A 22984-nucleotide genomic window follows, 5' to 3' on the forward strand; every position below is an offset into this window, starting at 1 on the left:
AGCAAGCTCATGTTAGAAGTGCCAGAGGTTGTTCGGTAACACTTGGCCTAAGCTTTTATTATCCTTGATCAGTGCTGCCAATTGCCCCACCCGAGTCCACGCCCCTGGCCCAGTCACCTACTCCCTCCTGATCCTGCTTTTAATTCCTGTATTTATGGAACAGAGGAGTTCCTGAGCTCCAGCTGAGAGGGACACAGGCTAGTGTTAACTGCCTGGTACCCATAATTTTATGGAAAGGAACCCAACAACTGTTCCTTACATGCTCGAAGTTCACAAGAGAAAGCTTGTGACAGGTCATTCTCAACTCAAAGGCTTCTACTGTGTTAATCCTTCAGACACAGAGGTCGCTGGGTGGGTCCCTGATCTCAGTTCAGATGGAGCAATTCTGGTATTTATGTTATTTAAAGACCATTACAATGAAAGTGGACATATGACATTTTTTGTGCCAGTTTTAAAGGGATAGTATATGACTTGTAAAAGAAGAAATGAAACATTCATCCTCTTATAAATGAAAAGTTCAACTCAGAGGCAGGAAAACCCACATTATAATACATGCCGGGGTTTTGTACTACAGCCTCAGTTGGTCTGGTATGACCAGTAGCTTGGCTAAAGTTAGCCTATGTTAACGAATTTTAGATAAGTAACATTACAGTCATTACAGACAATTCAGTTTACTTCTCTGTTCTACTTGTGCTCAGTCACACTATTGTTTAGGATGTCACAGATGAAGTGTGAGTGTGAATGGTTATTTGTCTCTATGTGCCCTGTGGTGAGCTGGCGAGTTGTCCAGGTTGTACCCCATCTCCCTCTCAAAGTCAGCTGGGATAGGCTCCAGTCCCACAGTAACACTGATGAGGATAAGCGGCTACAGATAATGGATGAATGGACGAGTGATCACCAACATACAGTAGGATGCTCATTGATGGCTGTTTCTGCCACCTGGAGAAACAATCAACAAATCAGGGCTGTGTGGGCTGACAGAAAAAAGTCAATTTTTTGTGCGAATGAGACAGAGGCAACTTTGGGGCTTAAAGAAACAACACAATAAATCTGCAAATTTTGTTGATAATCATGAGAACTCCTAGCTTCCAAGCTGACTGAAAATGACATCAACAAGATGGCCAGATCCCCCATTTAGTCTAAAATATCAGGCAGGTTTTGTTTGAAGAAAAATATAAAAATCCTGGTTACAATTAGCATAGGTCATATGATTCTTCTGTCTGTTTTGATACTACCACTGGGGGTGCCAAAGTCTGAGATTTTCATATCCTGCACATGGTGACTTTAAACAAGATGAAAGATTCAATTTATACTATCCTTAGAGAGGGAAAGACTGCAATACAACAATAAAAAAAAGGTACATTTCCTGCATGGTCACTTGAAAATGGTCTGAACCCTCTCATCATCCCATGGACAAAATTACTTATTATTGGTTCCAGTCATACTGCAGAGATGCCAGCAAACTCAGCGGGAAGTAGCTGTTTTCCAGCAGTTCCCACCATACTTTGGAAACTGTAAATAGGTCAAAAAAATCTGCATGTTACAGCAGTTAGGATCTTTTACGACACACTTGATGCAAAGTCTTCCTGCCTGTATGCATATACATATAGTTAGCTCACAGGATGGAGGACAGCTTGTCACTCTACATGTTTTGAAAGAAAACAACTGGGAATCAAACCTTCACCTACAACACCCCCTCTCTGTGGAACAAGGTTTCTGCCAATATACTATTTGAATGTTAAGTTTACACGCAGGACCCATTTATTTGGTATAGCAGATCATAACTCCCACCTTATCATCTATTCTTTCCCCTTCATGTCCCTCACTGCTGCCTGTATGACTCTGTTGCACAGCCATACTTCATGCTTGCATGTTTTTAGGAGCATAAACACTGCTACTGTATGAATTCATCTGACTTAGCTGAACATATTTTACAGATTTCACCCTGAACTCTAGTTGAGTTGTATTAGAGCTTGTGTTTCAAGCTATGGTTCCCACATGTTAATCTGATCAACAAGATGGCAATGCACCAAGCTGCCCCTCCGCCATGGTGGGTGCAGGGAGGCTGACGTCAGGCTGCAAAAGGCTCTGATCCTCAGTTTAAATGCCTCATGCTTGGCTGAAATGCACACGAGTTTCCCTCTCAGCCAAACCATTCCCTCAAAAGCATATAGCTTAAGCCTGGTCATGGGAAGTCTTTATACACTCGTGAGGAAAAAGGCACACACAGCGGTCCTTTTTAGGACAATGGACGTTTGGATGACTTGCAGGTTGAGGCTATTTCATTCAAGGGCTAAATACCAGGGAACCTCAGATTAAGTGGAAAAAGCCTTTTAGTTAAGTGATGAATGAATTCAGCCTGTCAAAGGTTAGGGTAACGTGTGTATGCTCAGACCCAAGGAGACAATTTGAAATTTAACTTATTTACATTAATGTCTGTAGCATATGGCAGACGTGCACTTAAACAGCATGCCCTTGAAAAAAAATGGAAAAGTAAGACAATTGCTAAAGTTTTAAGTGTGTAACTTTCTGCCAGATTGACTACAGGTCAAACTATAGCAGCTGCTCAGCTCAGAATAAGTTACCAGATGTTGAGAAGGCTAGAATGATAATCTGTGTAGGAGTAGGAAACAGTGTCGTCCAATTGTTGAATTGAAAATGATCCTCATGCTCCTAAAGCTTTCTGGTCATACATAATGGTAGTAAGGTCAGGCGTCTGCACCCCGTTTTTTCAAAATAGTTTCCTAAAATGACAAAACTGCAATCTCAAACTAAAAAATATCAAACACAACAAATCCCATGGGTCATACTCATATTTAACAGAATGTTCATTCTTCTTCTGACACGATTGGTCTGCTAAAAACTTCACTCATATCTAATAGCTGCCCTTTACATCCTGCTCAAATCCCCCAAGGAGCAGCACGGCAGTTCAGACTGCTGTTGGGGGAATATTTAGAAAACAAAATTCAAATAACTTCCTTTAAGGAGATTGTCAACACTGAATGAGAATGAGTGCAGCTGCATCTAAACTTCTTTACTGTTATGTTCTTTATGTGCTTTTCCTCCTGCTCAGTTCCTGTGCCCACCTTGGTGCCTTTGTTGGTTTATCATTTAAAATAAGGTGTTTTGTGTTATTTTAGTATCAATTGCTTTTCTGGATGTTTGGGGGGCAGCAGAACAAGCTGTAAACCCAACACTGGCATATAATCACCATATAAAGCCCACTAGTTAGGGAGCAACATTAGCATTCATTTGGAACCTGGTTTCTGGTAAATGTAAGTCCAATATTTACTCACATTTTTAGTCTTTAGCAACTCCTGAGGGAAATATCTGGCTTGTTATCTGCTAACTGCCCTGCTGTCTATGCTATGAGAGTGAACCAAAACAGTTAGGACGGCTTAACAATGAGCCGAAACTCAATATGAAGCTCCTCATTATGAGCTACCTCTTACACATTATCACATACTTTTCACATTGTCATTTGATAGATTGCTATTATAAAAAAATAGCCAATTTACACAAGATGTCATGTCTGAAACAATGACATGAGTCAGTGAACGTAACAATGTTCTTAATGGCCAGTCTGGTTAAAGAAAGTTACAAGTCAACAAAAAAATGCATTTGGGTTTTAATACCTTCAGCCTGTCCAAAACCAAATAATTCTGAGTAATCTGGAAATGTCAGACCAGCAGTCATACAAAACATATGCAGTATGCTGTTCTCATTCAACATGAGCCATGTTTACTCCAACCACTGGAAAATATTTGAGCCTGTCTGATGTTAGTAGTAGAGGCAATGATTCTCAGATGTCTGTCCAGCATCAGTCAGCAACCTGATGAATCACACGGTGCAGCTCCACAAACCTGTTGTGCATCAAAACACACTGTGTCCAGAAAGAGATCGAACTGACAAAGCATTTCAAAAGAGGGAACAGCAGGGTTTAGAGCTTCTCGTACATTGTGTCTTGTCCAAAAAGCAAATATGTTATTATTACTGAGAGCTACTCCGGAGATAGTTCTGCTTATTAAGCTAATTTAGTTAGAAATGAACACAAATTAGTCAGTTTACAGGGTTGTGAATGGTGTTTTCAGTAAACAGTGGAGTGTCCTTGGCTACAATCAACTTTTTGCACAAAGAAATTGACTCACATTTGTGAATGTTTCTCTGGTCACTGTGGCATTTTTGGTATAATTAAAATCTGTCAGATGATCATGAAGTCATGGAGTTTGAATCTTCAGTATTTTCTCCTTCATTTCTAGCACTGAACTTATTTCCTCCATTCTCCCTCCTTACCCTCCCTCCATTTTAAATCATTAGTGTCTCATGTTTCCACTTCATTCATGATTTATGTCCAGTTTGATGATGCATTTATGAGGACATCCATCATTGCTATTGCCTGATCAGAAATTTAATTAAGAATTCCTTTTAATTTCAAAATCTCCTATAGCCTGACAGAATAATGAAACAAAACTTTCAAAACTTTCAATTTTGGGCCGTTTCTGGGAAACTAGAAATCAACTAAATTCTAACTTTTAGCAAGACAGAGTGCTGTTAGGTATGGCGGTGTGTTCTAATGTCTCCCATGAGAAAAAACATATTTCCTCCCAGCTAAAACAGAGAAGGACCATCACCTAACTGACAGGAAACGTATAACATCTGTACTGCCATGCATGAAGCCACATCACAGATAAACACCAGTAAATACCATGTTGCTCTTAACACAGCATGGACGTGGGACATACACACATAATATTCAAAATCTTACCTCACATACCAACTTTCCTCTGAAACACACAAACAGAAACACACACTTGTTTGCTGCAGACTTTCAGTAAAACGTCTCTCCTCAATAAAGATCCTGTGGGTGCAGATAAGGAGATACACCTCTTACGAGAATCTGAGTGTACTGAATTTATTGCTTTTTAAAACAACAGCCACGTGAGCACAAATTACAGGAAACCTTTATGGTCTTGAATGCATCATGAAGAAGGCATTCAACATTTGACCCTTGGACAGTTAAAACCACAGCTGGGATTTATAAAGGAGGAGAGAAAGGTGCCTCACTTCCCTGGTGGAAGTTAGCAGATGGAAGAGGTTTACTGCTCAAACATACCAAATTCATCAGCGTGTTATTTTTACTACTTTCTATCAGCAACAACTTGATTTAAGGCCAATGCTAACTATAGCTGTATTAGCGTAATATCTGGATCTGAAATCCAGCCAGCCACCTATAAATACACAGATGTGTTCCCGCATAGCTCAGTTCCTCCTCATTCATCTCCTACATTGTGATATTCTTTCACGCATTGTTTGCTTCTGTGCTATTTCCAGTATCATTACTACATCAGATGCGAGAGTATTACAAGGCTTTACACTCTTGAAATGACCCCAAAGCCGTAAATTTGAGCTCTGGAAATTCAGCTGCAACAGGAGCAAACTGAAAGGAAATTAGTCTCAAATGTTATTGCCTCTTCATTCTCCAAATTCTCAACCCAGGGCTCCCCTGTCAACATAATGTCTATCGACCTTTAACCCTTTGTTTATCTCTATTGTAACCTGACTGACGAGTATAGAGTCACCACAAGGACACATTCATGGCTCGCCTAAGAAGCAAAACAAAACCTAGAGCTGGAATTTAAGGAAGAATCCAGATGAGGTCCTTTTAAGGAAGCAGTCTGGCGTCTTGAGAACTGGGAATCAAATAGGTGGCTTTAGTCTTAATATCTGTATATATGATTAAAAAACTAACACTACTACTGATTAAAAATAAAAAACTGAATAAAAAGATGCTGTGTCCTCGTTCACTCTTTACATTCTAAACAATGTCTCTAAAATGTGAAATGTAAGTTTTGAGCACTTCATCATCACTGATCTGTATCTAGTGGCATCACTGAATATATGCAGTGTCATAACTGTTTCACACATTCAAACAACACAATGCATTGTGTGACTTAAACGTGTTAAACTGTTTTTCACAATGATTTCAGATTGGTGACTCTCAACCAAAGTGGTGGAGGAGTGTGCACCAAACTGTCATAAACTCATTCTCCTACATTTCTACTGCGTCATATTTTGTTGCTGTTTTGAAAGAAACAAGTGTCTGAAGACTTCCTGTCATTGAGTAACTTCAACATCCTGATAAACCGTCTTAGTACATAAACAGGAAGCTTTTTATCTGTACTTCTTCTTAGTGGAAGTAAATTTGCTAAGATAAAAAAAATAAAATAAAGATTCCTTTATTAAGTGCACAGTTGTTGATTTGTGCATCCTGTTGTGACACTTTAAACACTAAACTGTAAAACACATGCAATTACTGAAAATTGCTATTTCAATCTATTTAAAACAAAACGAACCGCTGCTAGATGAGATAGCTCAAAATGTACAGATTCAACATGGAGTTCATTGTGTTTCTGTTCGCATGTGTTTAGGTCTGTTCCATCCTGGTGATAGAGGAGGTCTCCAGATGCTTCCTGCAGCTGATTTTGTCACTGTGCACAAAATCTGGGGCACTTTTACTTTACTGCTATTGTTGGAGCCATTGTTTTTCCTGATAAAACTGCAGCATGCAAACACAAATTTGTCATATCCACCTAAAGAGGGCAGGTTAAAGTCTCCGCTGGATATAAACAACTGTCTTGTGTATATGCCACTTCCTTTGCGGCGGATCTTTCCTGTTTATACAGGAAGCAGAGTTTGATGTTGATGCCACTACATTAGAAATATGGACTAATATTAACAAATGGGTCAAGTACTGGGAAATGATAACGGGGTCACTGCCAGGTTGTTACTTGGAAATGCCAAGTGATGAAGTAATCACAGCCTTGCTGTCTTATCCTGTATGGCGAGGCAAAGGCCCCATCACAGGCAGCACTTCTGACATGCAACACGCACACACTGAACACCCATACACACATACATATTTCCCCTGCAGTGGATGTGGGAAACATGGCAAGAGAAACTCTTTCATTGCGGTCAGACTTGGCCACCCATTATGTTGCCTTGCGGTGGCATCGTGTGGCAGTAACGCGGCCAAAAGACTGCAGAAACATTTTGCCCGGCATGCATAACTGCCAAAATCAACAAATCATCAAATCTGCCCGACCTTCGGTCGGTCTTGATATGAGTAACTACGATGGATTTACTATGGAAACAACACAGAGCAGGTCACTTACATGAACTTCATGAGAAAAATGTGACTAGTTTTACTAAAACAAAAGTCTGCTGGCAGTTCACTCCCAAAACAAGCCTGGAGATGAACTGTCTAACGTTCACTCTGGCACAACCATGTAGGGAAATCCTGACCAAAATATTACCCTGAGCTAAAATTAACCTGAATAGCTCTTCTTTAGTACCCAGTAAATGTTATTAACATTAATACTTGCAGACAAAGCATTCAGCTAAAATTATTTAGACGACAGTTTCTATGACATTTTCCGACTCGATTTATCATTGTAGCGCATTGCTTGAGTTTTTTCCAACATATTCTTTAGAAAAAGCTGCTTGACTGGCTGCCATGTGTAACAGAATCCAGCTGGATTTGATTAACTTCCTGCTATATACTTTCATTGTATCAGCTCTCTTGGCCTGAGGTAAATGAAACCGGGAGAACAGCATCAAGGGAATGGCACATTTCTGTTGAACTGTAAAGAGGCAAACAAAGCAGGCAGTGTGGCAGCGGCCCGGCTCTGGATTTCCACGTGCCAGACAGTGTTGAGGCTCTGGGTCTTATAGGAGATTCTTGGGGATGCGGTGACATGAACTCTTGCCTCGCCATAGGGTTTCCTGTTTGTCTGTGGAGAGCACACTGAGGTCAAACAGTATGTGTCAATGATTTTTAATATTTGTTTTGACTTCTTTAGTGGATTTCACTGCACGGTGCAGTTCAAATGCTTTACATCGCAAAGTTGTCAATCACAGGAAAGCGTAAGACACTCAGGTTTGTGGGAATGACAATAATGTCCTGAGCACCAAACTTCTTATCTGGCACTATATCCATTAAGGCAAAGCAACTATTAAAGATTTTTAGGATTAAACATTGTTTTAGCAAAGTCTTGTAGGATGGGAATTTAGTGCTCAGTGTTCAGCTCAATTAGAAACAATGTCATTTTCATTTATTATACAGCCAATCATTTCATGATTACAGCTATGTCTATGAAATGTTAGAAAGGTGTTTTCAGAGCCCAAATTGGTATTCATGTTGCTTTTTTTTGTCCGAAACAAAGACATTGCGTTACTATTGTAGAAGAAGAAGAAACCATGCAAATATTCACATGTGAGAAGCTGCAAGTGGCACATTTTGGGAATTTTTACCTAAATAAAATAACTGGTAACATATCTCATTACAATAATACAGCTGATGCAAGTTACAATAATTGTATTCAGCCATGTGGATACAACCCAACAGTGTGCTACAATTATAATGGAATAAGAGAGTTTCTGCTGTCTCTAATGGGAAGCCCATTTCACCATTGTGCAGACGAACTTCAATGATTAAGCGATGATCAAAACTAATCATTTCAGCTCTACTATGGACTATTTTGACCAATGGGTTGTGGATACAGGAAGTATGTAATGGTATAACTGCATACAAAAATAGCAGTTGTATTAGTAGACCTTGCACTTTATCAATGAACCCGAGAAGACACACCAGAACACAAACCTTTAATAGCATGTATTTATTCTCTGACTTGTAAATCTTTGTTGTTGCCTTCCAGGCAAAATATAGCATGTCAAAGATGGATCTGTCCACTAAATATAGCCACATGAGATATGAATGAGGTACAGTGTGATGCTAACAAGCAGACTCACATGCAGGTTAAAGCATTACCTCCTTTCAATTGAATTTGCAGAGGAGAACCTGCTCCCTACTGTAACTTCCTACACTATCATCATCATCCAAGACAAATCTTACTTACTCAAAACCAACATGGCTTTGTTTTTTCCATTCATTGATATATGAGAATGGTGATGGCCTCAGTGCATTTAACTACTTTGGTAGATAGCTGTTCGCCCTGCAGAATACTCAATAACAGAGCCGTCATCAGAATAAAGTTTGATAGACCTTAAAATACCCCAGTGGTGCCAAGCAAATGTTAGGGGGACACGAGATATAGGGCACATAGTAAAATATAGGCCAGAGGAAAGAGGGAAGGAAAGTGAGCAGGATACTTTACAAGCTAAATTAAACAGACAACTGTTACAGGCACGGCTTTAACTGCCTATTTTAGCTCCTCCTTGGAGACTGCAATGTATCTACGGAGATACACAATACCGCTCATGACCAGAAATGGAATTGGCTCTTGGCATGTTTTCAAGGCTCACGTGTACTGCACAGGGACGGGACTGCTGGAGTAAAAACACATATATGACGATAGATAAATTGCCAAAGGCGTAAACATGCCATGCCATGTGACATGTGATCACAAAAGAAGTGCAGAACATTGATAAAAGGAACACTTAAAGCCTGTTTACGTAGACAAGCAATAAATCAAAGCCAAGTGAGCTGTAAAAGCAAGCCTGGAACCAAACAGTGCTTGACACAATTAATAATGAACGCTTTACAGTTTATAATAAGACATAACGTAATGTTGAAAATACACCTGTTGCACTTCTCCACTCAACATATAGCCAAGATATATAGATAAACAAAGCACAGAGTCAAATATATCAACAAAATTAGATGCCTCCCACATGCCTCCTTGAGATTGACATTTTTGGATGGATTTCCACAAAATCTGTTTATTTATGTTACCAACAGGGTAAATTGTAACAACTTTTGTGATTCTTTAACTTTTCATCCAGCGCCATTATCATGTAACAATTGTCAAACTTTGGTTCATGACCAAATACCTGCAAAAACTAAACACATTCAGCCTTAGCTGGACTTTGTGATGAAGTGCTAGTGAGCAAATCTTAAACCTGCTAAACATCTGCATGTTAACATTGTCACTGCAAGCATGTTAACATACTGACCGTTAGCATTTTGCTCAAAGCATTGCTGTACAACCAGTACAAGGCCGCTAGTATGGCTGCCCTTGTCACTCTTCAACTTGCCATACCTCCTATATAAGATAAATAGGCCTAGTATGCAGTAATTATAAGTATGTCCTCATGTAACAAGTCAGTTCCTGTCATTGACGCCACAGTGATTAAGTTTAATTGCTGTGGTGTCCAGTTGAACATGAATAATATTCAAAACCTTCAAGCTATTTCACTACAAGTGCTATGGGTGGCACAATAAGTTGAGACACTACCATACCACGGAGGGATAACATACCAACATGTACAAAACTACTTAATACAACACATCAAACTGAAGAATTTCTGCTTGAAGTTGGTGATTCCAGTTAAATGACTCATTGCCGGCTCACGCACAGCACCTCTAAAGAAACCCTAATAATTCAGCAGTCATCAGTGCTAGGAACTGTTTTCCATTCTTACATGTGAGGTACAATTGAAGTAAAAGCCTGCATGAAGTTTATTTAGCTAAAAATAACCAAACAAAGAACATCTGGAGGGCTGGTATGCTGTATGTCGATGCCAATGAAAACATGTTTAAAATGATCAACATGAAAGACTTGCATAATTTCGGGAGGAATTACTCTTGAAAAAAGTTAGATTGAACTATTAGCTTCTGTACTCCGTGCTCTCTGAATAACTCTTGTTATGCCCTTGTGTTCTCAACACTACATGATTTACTGAGCGGCTGCTCCAGATTTTTACTTGATTTCAGATGGTGAAAATCGAGCGTGTCTCCTCCAGCCCTTTTGCTGCATGTACACTATGTAGAGCAAATACAACTTTAACAGCACCTTATTAAGTTTAGCTCTTAACTGAGGTCCTTTAAAAGTGTTTATACAATTTATAAAGTCAACAAATGGGGTCGACAGATGGTCAGCAGAGTTACAAACGTGAGAGTGGCTCAGAATAGCTCATGGCCTTCCACTCGTCCTCATGCATCACGGGCTTGAGCAATCAACCCTGACGTGAGGGTTTTCCATCAGCAGCGCCAACATGCAGCTCCAGTTGACACAACAGCAGCTCAGCGTCCTGCTGTGACGCTAGCCTCGGCCTTGTGTTTTCACTGTATGTTTTAGCAGAGAGAAGTGTGGAGCGGGGGTGCACAATCCCTCGAGGATGCAGTCTGGCAACCAGCTGGTTTCCATTAGCATACCTCTTCTGGGGAATGGGAGGACTGGCGCATGTGGGCAGATACATGAGGAAGATAAATGATGCGATTGGTCAAGCAGACTAGAGCCAGATCACCTCTGATTATGGTGATTCTTTAGCTCTTCTCTCAAGTTTAGGACAAACACATGGTGTATGATGAATCATGGCAGACAGTTATCATGCTAGGTCATAATCTTTATCCTCTTTACTTTTCATACTTATCTAAGGTTATTCAGTCTGTAAACAATATGGTATGGTTGTAATTTGGGCACCGCACCTTTGCCGTCCTGTGTGGCTCTTCAGCTCTTGGTAACTCTGGGAATCTCACCTCAGTTTTTAGCTGCTGAGCAGGTGGAATTCATATAGAAGAAATAATAATCCACACAGCTGGAGTATCAACCATACTGCACTTTACACCTCAGCCAAGCCAACTCAAATATGTCTACAGACGAAAGATGAAATGTGATCAAAACAAAATCACCCTAAAGACACTCGTCATCTCTAAACAGAAATATCTATCCAGTCTTTATGCTAAGCTAAACTACTTGCCTCCTGGCTCCAGCTTCCATATAAACAGACATACTATCGAGTGTGATATCAAACTTCTCATCTCACTCTTGGCGATAAAGCAAATACGTTTATTTTCTAAAAATGTTCCCATAACAATGTCATTTTATTAGTACATTAGTGCCTGAACTAACCAAGAAAGCTGCAAAATACGTCTTCTCTCTCAAGCAAGCTTTGGCGTGATGGATGACACTTAAAGTATAAGTGTGTTTATCTCACAGCTAGAGAGATGCCACAGATATGTGGCAGCTATGAGCTACCACTGAGTGATAATTCACTTGCCCACCCACAAACCTAAAGATGTTTGGTTCAAGTGTTGAAATGTCAGAGTTACTTTGGGCAGAAACACTATTTTACATGTCTTACCCTTCTCTTAAAGTTCTGTGTGTTAAAACTCAGACAGAGAGAAGTGAAAATTAAATTTGAAATGTTAGATTCTTCAGTCCAGGATGAAGAAAACACATGTCAGACCTCACTGATAACTGTGATGTGTATCCTGTGATGAATAATGGAGCTTATTGCTACAACTGCCCTATGTGATATACACTCATTATAGTCTAACGGGTGAAGGAAGAGAGGCAGGCGCGGTAATGACAGCCCCACTCAGTTGGCAGCTCAGCCTCCCACAGTGAAAACGCCTGCAGAGCACAGTTAAGAATGCCAGTGAAATTTACAGGCCTGCACTGGGCCTCCGTATTAGCGGAGGTGAAACATGGATGGTGCCCTGAGGACGAGGACCCTCGCTGAGGCTATGCGGCTAAATCACAGAGGAACACAATAGAGGGACTATGCAATGACAAAGGAGACTCTGTTTCCTGTTTCTGTCAGTTTCTGCAGACGCACATTTGGGCAGCATGGTTTCACGAACCATCAAGTGCCTGACTGTTACCTTTAACCTAACACAGCAGGGTGACACAAAGAGCTTCCCAGCAGATGCCTGTTGATCCCTAGCCTTTAGCTACAGCAACCACAATGAGATACGCGATGGCCCTTACTTTATTTTGACATTTTAATATCGATGTTCCAACTTTGGACTTTAATGCTTCAACCAACAATTACAAATAGATGAGAAAGGAAAACAAAATACTTTAGCAAACAACTCATATCAGACATCAACATTGCATGGGTCCACAAGGCCATGGGAAAGATCAGCTGAGGACATGAGCAGCACATGGACAACAACCCAACACAAACACAGCCAGCTTTAATTCCAGAGAATCCAACTTTACCTTCACGTAGGCAGTGTAGCGCTGGCACACCTCCCGGTTGATGTCCAGGCTGATCTGCTGGCTGATTTGGCTGATCTGAGATCCGCTCTGAGTGAAGTACGCCCGCGAAGGCTGGCTCTTCTGTCGCTTATCCGCATCAGCCGTCAAGTTATACAGCAACTCTGACAGAAGAAACAGAAATACTGTTACACATGACATCAAGTGACAGCGATGGTTCTTTGAGTAAAGATAATCTTGAGAAACACTTTAAGTATGCAGGGTTTGGTTTTCTAACTGCCATCAAAACATGGGAAAAAAATAAATTATCGCTTGCTGCAGTAAAATGAATTCAAGTCAGAGGGAAGATGGGAACATCTTTGGTATTTCTTGGTCAAATCATCTGATATTACTTTAACTAAACAAGAGCTCTTTGTCTGGTGTTGTGTAATGAAAACAGCGCTAATTTAAGTAGATTTAATATAACGTGCTCATAGGTTTGTCACTATGATAAACACTGACTTAGCACTGGCTTTGGCACAACCTTCCGTCACAAGTTGGCAAAATTGTAAAGAAGATCTTTATGTTATGAACTAAAAACAGTCTTTTTCAGAGCTTAAAGGTGAGCAGACAAGAATGAACAAAAAAGGAAATGAATTTTCCAGCTAGGACTAGTATTATTGTGAAAGAAAACATTTCAGTTACAACATTCCTGTTGGTTCAACCCCAGGCTTTAGCGACACTGGGACACAGAGCAACTTCAAATGTATTTTGCATTGAGAAATAAGCGTGAAGTCAAACATTACCAACATTTCCGAGAAAACCATATATGTGCCTCTGGCTATTTAAAATCCATTCCTCTGAATGAATCAGCCTCAGTCTGTAGTAATTGCTTCAAGAGGGTGTCATGCCGGTAAAACAGTGGGAAGGGTGGCAAACACACCCGAGTTGGACCAAAGCTTAACTGTTTCCTCTGTCTAACAGAGGGAACGCCATGAGCTCACTCCAGAGGAGGCAAAGGAAGGTTTCATTATGGGAGTCACCAAACACATGGTGCTGCAGTTTCCATGGAGTTCGCCAGACATCTAAACAGAGAGGCTTTATTCCTGCGAGCCAGGACATAGTCATTACGTAACGACAGGGCTCCTGCTCCCCTGGGGGGGTGTGAATGACCACACCCAAACACTGGAACAAGACTGCACCTCAGCATTCAACAGGCACCGCACCCACAAGCCTGTTAGCAAAGGCTGAAGGGTAAACCATCGGCCAAACGCACTCGCAGCCACGGGCCAAAGGCTAACCACACTGACCGTCTCCAAGCATGAAGAAGGAGAATTGCTCAAAGTGATCATGTTTACACATTTTCCACATTTAAGTGAATGAAAGTTAAAAGGCAGATGAATTTCACTTCCTCACAACACAAAATGACCATAATATATTGCATCTGCAGAGGTTTAATGTTGTTTAACACTGGAGACACATACCTACCAAGACTTATGGCTGAGATTCACTTTTAAGAAAGTCACTGTGTCTGGACATTGGTAGCCAAGAAACACTACTGTCAAACCACAACTTGTCCTTTTCACATTTCTGGTTGCATGGATTAAAACAAATGAGATTTTTTTTTTACTTTAAGGAGAGCCAGGCTAGATTCCCATCTGCTTCAAGTCTTTATCCTAAACTAATCCCCACCTATGTCCTATGTCTAGCTCCATACTATTTTCACACAGACATGTGGTATCAAACTTTCTAAACATGTTTCCCAAAATATCAAACTATTCCCTTAAACCACAAACATGATTCAGCTTTTCCATATATACAATCTATTCTCAGCTTAGCTAACTTACTCTTTGGTACTGTGGAAATATGTTTTGGTTTCACTGAGTGAGAGCAGGAGGACTGTGCAAGTAACATTACTCACAGGTAGTTTAGTGTGGACTATTTTGTCAGCATTTATCCTCACCTATCTGTCCGGGCAGCTGTCTTCCACGGAAACGCATGCAGGTGGTGACGCTGAAGCAGTTTATGTTCTGGGGGCTCTCGTGGCACTGCGGTACAGAGATGTTGATGGACATGGGCAGGAAGATGGAGACGTCCACCGTAATGACAGGCCGGGTCCTACAACCACATAAACCGGCACAGGAACACAGTGTGGGAGAGAAAGTGGACATTAAAACAGCTCAGAGGTAGAAAAACATACTGCGAGTGTCATGGAGAATGAGTCAGTCACTCACCTCAGCAGCACCACACTGTCTGCCATGAAAGCACCAATAGTGACATCTGCAAATGTGGAAATACAGAAGTTATTATATTACTGCAACATCTGCTGACAGGGCTCTTTATACCTGAAAATCCAGAACAATGCACAGAGGTCTTTAGCTGCCATGCTGGCTAAGTCTGAATGTCAGCTGTGGAATGCAGTAAACAAGATGCCTCTATCGCGGATCTTTGTGCTGCTGTTGCATCAGATTGAGAATCAAAAACCATGAAGGCAAAAAATAAAAACAAATATTTATTAATCGCATCCTTTCCTATGGGATGTTTTCATCTTAGTGAGGAAAACCTTACAAGTCTTCATCTAATCTGGTATGACCATACCTGTGTATCCGTTGCCATCCATGTCCACATTGCCAGAGATTGACTGGCCAAACATCTGCAGACCAGGATTAATGCTGCGCCCAGACAGTTTCTGTAACAGATGATTCAAGCCTTTAAATAACACATGAAAAATGAGCACAAGGTGTGATTTGTTTTTGTTTTTCATGGAATGGTAGGACTTGCTTTTACAGATTCACATTAAATGACATGTTTGATAGCTTAGCATTAAGACTGTAAAGAGCTTGACCGTGCCTCTCCAGACACACCCATGCATTACATCATGTTTGTTTATTTTGTACGCAAACAAGTATACAAATTAAAGTCAGTAAAGTGCTGAAATAGTTACAGAATTAAAATCCCTGTAAACTACAACTTATCTTTTTTACATTTAAGATTTTGTCTGGATTCATCAAACATGGACGTGCTTGTAGGTGGTTTTTTCACCTTTGAACAAAGGCTCCTGTTTCTCTCAGTCTTTATGGTAAGTTAGTTAGTTGCCTCCTTCTAGCTCTGTACTCTGAGGGCAACTTTAAACAATTCCTTTATAATACTCTGAAGTAGATTGAGAGCAGAGGAAGTAGTGATTTATCCACTGAGAAAGTGAATTAAAATTGGCTGAATGCAAAACATGATGATGTAGTGATGATGTACTCCTGCATGTGGTGGCTAAAAGGGCGGTTTTTAAACATTAAAATACTTTGTAGATACTCGTAAAATAAGAAGAAACCCATGAAGAACTGCTTGTGCTTCATTCAGAGCTGCGGTGGTCTTCTGTGTATCACCACCTGCGACTTTACCACACATTACTCAGCTACTTCAACAGCTACTGTGTCAATACAGAAGGTGAACACATGGTTTTCATAAAAATTGTGCATGCGTTGGTGAAGCTGTGGAGTCTACATCTAGAAACGCGGTAAAAGAGAATCACATTAGAATAATCCTTTGCATGATTTGTTGTCTGACCCTAGGACAAATTCTTACCATGGAGTATTTGCTGATGATCCCTGTGGCATCACCATGGTAGATATAAACAGCTCCTCCGTAGTCATCCTCTTTAGGTGCTCCTATGGCAACATCTGAACAGACAAATGGAGGGCAATGTTCACTTTTTTATCAATGACTGTGTGTGTTTGTGAAAGTGTACCAAAGCTTTCATTGACCTGTTTACTTTCAGCTGGCCAGTGCCTGGGAAACAAGCTGTTACAGTAAGACTCTTAATAGACAATTAAGTGTTGTTAGTGGCCATAAAAAACTTGAGCGACCTCTGAGAGAGTGGAAACAAGACTATAAAGTGCTGGCGAGAGCACTGAAACAACGTCCATATATAAACTTTCTTTTTATAAACCAAAACACTTCCATGCTATGAAGGGCAGCATACCAAAGCAGAAATGGTAAAAGAATGGAAGTTTGATAGCAAATACCACACAATAATTAACTCATTATGTTGACGTAGAATAAAACTAGTAAGTTGTTAGTGAAACCAAATGGGTATTGTGATTTCTACAGCATCTATTTCAAATTAAATGGTAGCAGTTTAGTTGTAAATAACAAATTGTCAGTCAGCAAACAAATACGGCTCTTTCGACACTCTAAAAATGACTAGTTACAAGATGAGTTATACTTCCCAGATGGCATCTTTCTTCACACATACACACGCACCCACATACACACAATGTGCCAGGCTGCAAGCCTTGAGGCGTATCTCACACGGAGATGAAACCGGGCAGCAACTTCCAGCCTTGAGTGCGAGACGGACGCCAAGTCGCGCCCTCTGAGCCAAGCCGTGCGAGTGCCAGGAAAACAGACAGTGTAAATGTACGTCTCTGCGTGTGGATAGTTTGGTCTGTGTCTGGATGTGCACACAAGGGCGAGAGAGGGCAATATTTTCTAAAGATCCTCCTCGCCGCAGGATAATCGAAACAAAATGTCTGTGAAAATAAGGGGTTTTGTTGTACCTACTGAGCATCGCAACCCGGCCAACATTTGCTTGTGGGCTCATGTGAGGAATATAAACTGTGTGACTTTATTACTTGCCAGATGACAGGGGAAATAGCTTTCTGACTATGACAATGTCATACGTATAGCACTAAATATCATTGTCAAGTGGTTGCCATTACCTGGATTAAAGATTCATAGACCACTTGTTACGACCAGATATAGGGGGAGGGCCATTGCAAGACTTATATATATGAAAAACAACCCTCATCTGAGTTCTGACCTCTCACCAGTGGCTCCAGTGCTACAAACGGTTTACATGCCGAGAGAAAGTTTAGTGGTTAAAGGACAATACCAGTAGTTCTCATCATCTTGGTGCATTCGAGGTTTGTTTTTGGTTAGTGTTATGGTAGCTGGTTCATCAGGACAATTTTAAAAGACTCCTAATGCACCACAACTTAATAATCAAACTTCAACAACAACACAGCAAAAAAAGTACAATTCACATATGGTCAGTGCAATGGCTACTGTAGGGAAATAAATTAAAAACAGTGGCTGACTGCAAGGTAGGAAGTAAAGCTTAAAACTTGCAGCATGGTTGTAAAATTGGTCAGCACTACTGTAAAACACAAGTGATTTGTGTTTAATGGACTCGAACATTTTAAACCCCTAGTGTGGTCCTTTAAATCAGTCCTTCCCACCCATTTTGGCTTTTGACCACTTTGACCACCAGTAAATCAGTGTCTGCTTGTGACCCATTGACCCAGGTTTCAGGTGTCTATCAGTTGTGCATATAGCTCGTTTAAAGAGTGATTTTCTCCTTTTCAGTTATTGTTTCTGGCATAAAGTGGTAAAATCTGCCAAAGACTATGAAGAAGAAAAGTAAAACAAACAAAAAAATTGTAGCAGAAGATGGCCTTTTCTTATTTATGTTCCTATTAATCATCTCACAGCCCCACAGATTTATGTTGTGACTCCCTAAAGCAGTCCCTACCCACATGTTTGGAGGCATTATTTGAAGTATTTCTATTTATGTCATCCCATTGGCGCACCAGGCAGGAGTTTACTGTCTCTTTAAGACACATCTTTAAGAAATACAATAATATATAACAAAAAACAACCATCACAATATAACTTTAAAGTGAAAATGGACAAGATGTCCTATATGTGGAGTACTGTAGAAGAATAATGCAAGAAAACGTGAACACTTAAATGAAACTGACCTGGATATCCGTCATCATCTATGTCTCCGATTGCAGTGATGCATTCTCCAAAATGTGCATTGAAAGCATTGTCACCACTCAAAACACCTTCCTCCTCCATCACCCCCTGAAAACAACAGCAGGAAAGATAAAAGTTTATATACTGAGCTGGCAAAAGAAAACAGAAATGTCCAACAGAGTGAGTGAATTTATTGCAGCCTTTCCGATAAAATTCTTTGGCCTTGACAGTTTAACAACCAAATAGACAGTCATCTTCCTCGCAAAATACCTCATAGATAAAAAATGTACAAACAGAAGCTTTAGTCTTGGTTGGTGACATAATCTCACTGCTAAATCACACAATGCTCCACTGTTTTATTCTGATATCATGATAACAAACACGAGCAGAAAGAAATCAAACATGAGCTGAGCTAAAAATCCACATTGCAGACAATGATAACAGTACAGAAATGTATATATGTGCAGTTTAAAGAGAGGGACTGGACATACTGTAGTAAAATAAATCTTTAAGTCATGGCATTGTGTTCCCACTGACCCACACATCCCACTCACATTTCCCTTGCTGAGGTACACAGACACCTGGCCCTCGTCCCGGAGCTGGCTGTGCATGGGTGCCCCCACCAGCAGGTCCGACAGGCCATCCTGGTTCAGATCAACTGCACACAATGAGGAGCCAAAGTAAGAGCCCATCTGGAACCAAGCCGAGCCACAGAGCAATGGGTCAGATCACAGACACTTTACATGATTGACACATGATTCACGCTCTAACTGGATTCATTTCCCTTTTTATATCTGTACCAACATTACAGAAATATTTACACGCTTGTGTTTTAAAGTTATCCTGACTTTCTTTTCTTTATTCTGAATGGAAAGCATTAGCTACTTCCCTGGCTTTAGTTTCTGGCAAGTGTGTTCCTTCTTTAAATCGCTGTCTAAACACTTAACACAGACATAAACAGTGCAGTTCTGACAACAAAGCAATTAGAGTAGCGTGTCTGCCATGCCTTGCAAGACTTAACCACATCATGCCTGAGGAAGATTAGGTAAAACAATGTTTGTTGTGCTCTTCCTGATGAAAAAGTATAACAATAAGCTGAATAGGCAAAATATGTGCTTTACTTTATAATGATTAAAAACAGGAATATAAGACCTCATCCAAGCTCATACCATTTTCCCTGAGACTTGAAAACTCTTCACCAAAGACGCACCATCGATTTTGAAAATGTAAACCTGTGCGGGAGAAAAACAAATCACTGTAGCAAGCGACACGAGAAGATCCAGCAGCTGGAAACGAGACAAAAGATAAAGTGCCTACTTTTCCACTGCCGCTGTGCCGAGGCGACCCTGCAGCTATGTCTATTACATTAGGAGAGGAGAAGTGTCCAGCAGTCACAGCATAACCTGGGGACAAAGATGATAATCAGGCACAGGGTCTTTGCACTGATACATTCAACACAACTGTCCTTATTAACAGGCTCTCACCAAGGTAGCTGTATCTGTGGAGGTCAATGTTTTCTTTGTTTGGGCTGTAGAAGGAGTCAGAAGTCAGGTTGTACACTTTGATCGTCCCGGTCCAGTAGTATGAACCCGGTGCTCCCATCACTACCAGCTCCTGAAAATGAAACCCCCCACCGACATTCATTCAGATAACTGTGTGGGCAATATCCTGCTCAAGGAATGAATTTTTTAAAAAAAAGGAAGAAAGAACAGCGCTTCTGGGTGGACGTTTGGTTAACCAGCTACCGCAGACTGGTTTGTGCTATCTGCTGTTTACCACACAGCCAGATGACATGCCAGCAGAAGCTGCCTCCTTTGATGTGATGAGCCTGGGCAAAATGGATAGTTGTAAAATGAGTTGTTCGCATCTTATTGGTCTGATGCTTCAACAGCTAAAGGCACCAGATTACGACAATTAAGACTCTCTGTTTCTGCGCACCATTGCTCACCACTTCCTTTTTTACCACTGATGTTATCTTTGTCGGTGGATGTGTTATAACCACTGAGAACTCAAACAAACCGAACAACACACTGAGGATTTCACTCAGCAGTATACATCCTCTGTGCTGTTGTGTCAAACATCTGGGCACCACCAGACTTATGGCCCATGGTTCAGACAGGGATAAGGTTTAACAGTTGGACATCTTTTCTTTAAATTCCTCACATTCTTCTAAGGGGGTAGGGGGCATTGAATGTTTTAACAGATCAACTCTGACGTCCTCAGCCTGTGGAGAAAGTGGGCTTGATGGTCTTTGGTTTTAAAACAGCAGGTTTGTTGTGGAATCCAGCGTTCTCAAAATCTTTTCAATCCTCAAGCCAAAATTCTTCTCAAGTTTTATTTACAGCTTTCACATAATGTCGACTGAACCCTCCTGTGCCACTTACAAGTCTGACATCTGTACAGTTCTTTGCAGCCTATACAGTGTTTTTTCTTTGGGGTTTACATAATAAAACGATGAAAGTAAAGCCGACTAAACAGCACATCATGCACTGCAGCCCTAAAGATTTTCGACACTGTGTTGAAACACACACATCAAGGAATTTGTGGTGAAATAATCAAATCATGTATAATGATCTCATTTTAGTATCTGTGAATTTTTAAAAGCAAAGCATTCATTATCGCTTAATCTGCTGTTTATTTTCCCCATTAATTATTTGGTTCTATTGCTGTTCCCCACAGCCCAGTGGGCAGTCTTCAAATGTCTTGCTTCATCCTTCGAAAACATGAATATGTTCAGTTTACAGTGATATAAAACAGAGAAAAGCAGCAAATCCTCAAATTTAAGAACCAGAGAATGATTTTATGCTTTAAATGTGACTCAATGGATGTTTAAAACAGCTGTCGATCAGATGTTTGCCGCGGTACTATGGTTTTCTTGGGAGCACCAGGCGACTAGAAAGCTAGAATAATGTTATTTAACATAAGTAAAGAGAAACTCCGTGGCTTACATGAAATTTCTTAATAATGAGAATGGTTCCACTATATGGGCACAGCTGTTCTCCGAGGGTAGATTTTAAGTCACTTACAGTCCACTGTACTTTACTGTATGTCCCAAATTGAGCGTAACTGTAATGTGAGACTTGAAAAGGACCTTTGGCAGAACACACCGCTCACAGGCAACATCAGGAAAGAATTAAATTGCTAATGTATAGAAAACAAAATGTCTAAACTGGTCAAATTTACATTTTCAAAATGAAATATATTTCTCATGCATATTTTTTCTTGTCAAACTACATTTTTTCTCCAATACATTTAAACCTTAAATTTATTTGACCTTCCTCTCACCACTTCAGCTCACTGCACTGGCTTCATCTTTCTCCAGACAAACGTCGGGGAGACAAAAAAGGTATTGTGCAACCCGAGGATGATGTCATACATGAATACAAAAACAGTAGTGCATCTATGCTATAGAGAAAAGGAAACTTGTATTTTCTTAAACGCTTTATCTCATGGAAGCACACCAGGTCATGCAAGGCCGCCAAAGGATCTGCCCATGGAAATATAAGCTAACAGTTATCAGCAGTTAGTCAGCAGAGCGCTGGCTGCTTTGATGCAAACACTCGTGTATATCTGACTGTAGAATTCAGATTTTCCGCATCATTTGACATCTTAAACAACTTGGGGGGGAAAAAATCCCCCTTAGCCGCATATATAACATCTCTGCTAACTATCCCCATAATACCAAAGAGTCAAAGTCAACAAAGAGTGAAAAAAAAAGAAAAAAAGGTTCTTTGAAACGTTAGTCATGTGGTAATGTTAACGGTAATCATACTCAAGTGAGAAAATTAGTCACTGGATGAAAAAAAAAAACCAGACGATTAATGATTGAGCTGATTGTTGGAGCTCCAGACAAACAGAGTTTGGATGACGAAAAACAGCTATCTCACTATCTCTGTGTTAGACTTACAGAAATATCGGGGTGTATTACAAGCACTGTTACTGACCTCCGTGAAAACTCCCGCTATCCCAGCTTGGCATGAGCCGTGCTCTTCCCCATACTTCTGCTTATAGTCTGTAAGAAAAAACAAACCACAAATTATTTCACTGTGTGCTTGAGCCAGCATTTGCTGGAGTTTTTCCTGCATTCCATATGGAGCTAGTCAAACTCCCAGTCCCATCCTGGAGGAATCTGGGGGGGAGAGAGCAGACTGAAAGAAGGGGTGCAATACCAAATTCAACAAGAGGACTGCTAACTTAGAGGAGAGGGGGTGGGATGGGGAGGGGGGACACACGGTGCTCTCAGGTTACAAAAATATTGAGCTTGGATCGGCGCAAAATGCACTGTAAAT

At 40.5% G+C, this 22984-nt stretch overlaps 1 protein-coding gene across 1 annotated transcript in view; it reads right to left on the minus strand.

Annotated features, from left to right (window-relative positions):
- itga9 (integrin, alpha 9) overlaps positions 1 to 22984 on the minus strand; it is a 48766-nt gene that overhangs the window by 19554 nt on the left and 6228 nt on the right. The window contains exons 5-15 of the mRNA XM_010730438.3: positions 22640 to 22707; positions 20180 to 20309; positions 20013 to 20098; positions 19865 to 19927; positions 19250 to 19387; positions 18698 to 18803; positions 16521 to 16615; positions 15540 to 15630; positions 15176 to 15221; positions 14905 to 15059; positions 12966 to 13126 (exon numbers count right to left, since the gene is read on the minus strand). Of these exons, the coding sequence (XP_010728740.1) occupies positions 12966 to 13126; positions 14905 to 15059; positions 15176 to 15221; positions 15540 to 15630; positions 16521 to 16615; positions 18698 to 18803; positions 19250 to 19387; positions 19865 to 19927; positions 20013 to 20098; positions 20180 to 20309; positions 22640 to 22707 (1139 nt within the window). The remainder of the gene's footprint in view (positions 1 to 12965; positions 13127 to 14904; positions 15060 to 15175; positions 15222 to 15539; positions 15631 to 16520; positions 16616 to 18697; positions 18804 to 19249; positions 19388 to 19864; positions 19928 to 20012; positions 20099 to 20179; positions 20310 to 22639; positions 22708 to 22984) is intronic.

Source organism: Larimichthys crocea, chromosome III (assembly GCF_000972845.2).
Source record: "Larimichthys crocea isolate SSNF chromosome III, L_crocea_2.0, whole genome shotgun sequence".
NCBI lineage: Eukaryota > Metazoa > Chordata > Actinopteri > Sciaenidae > Larimichthys > Larimichthys crocea.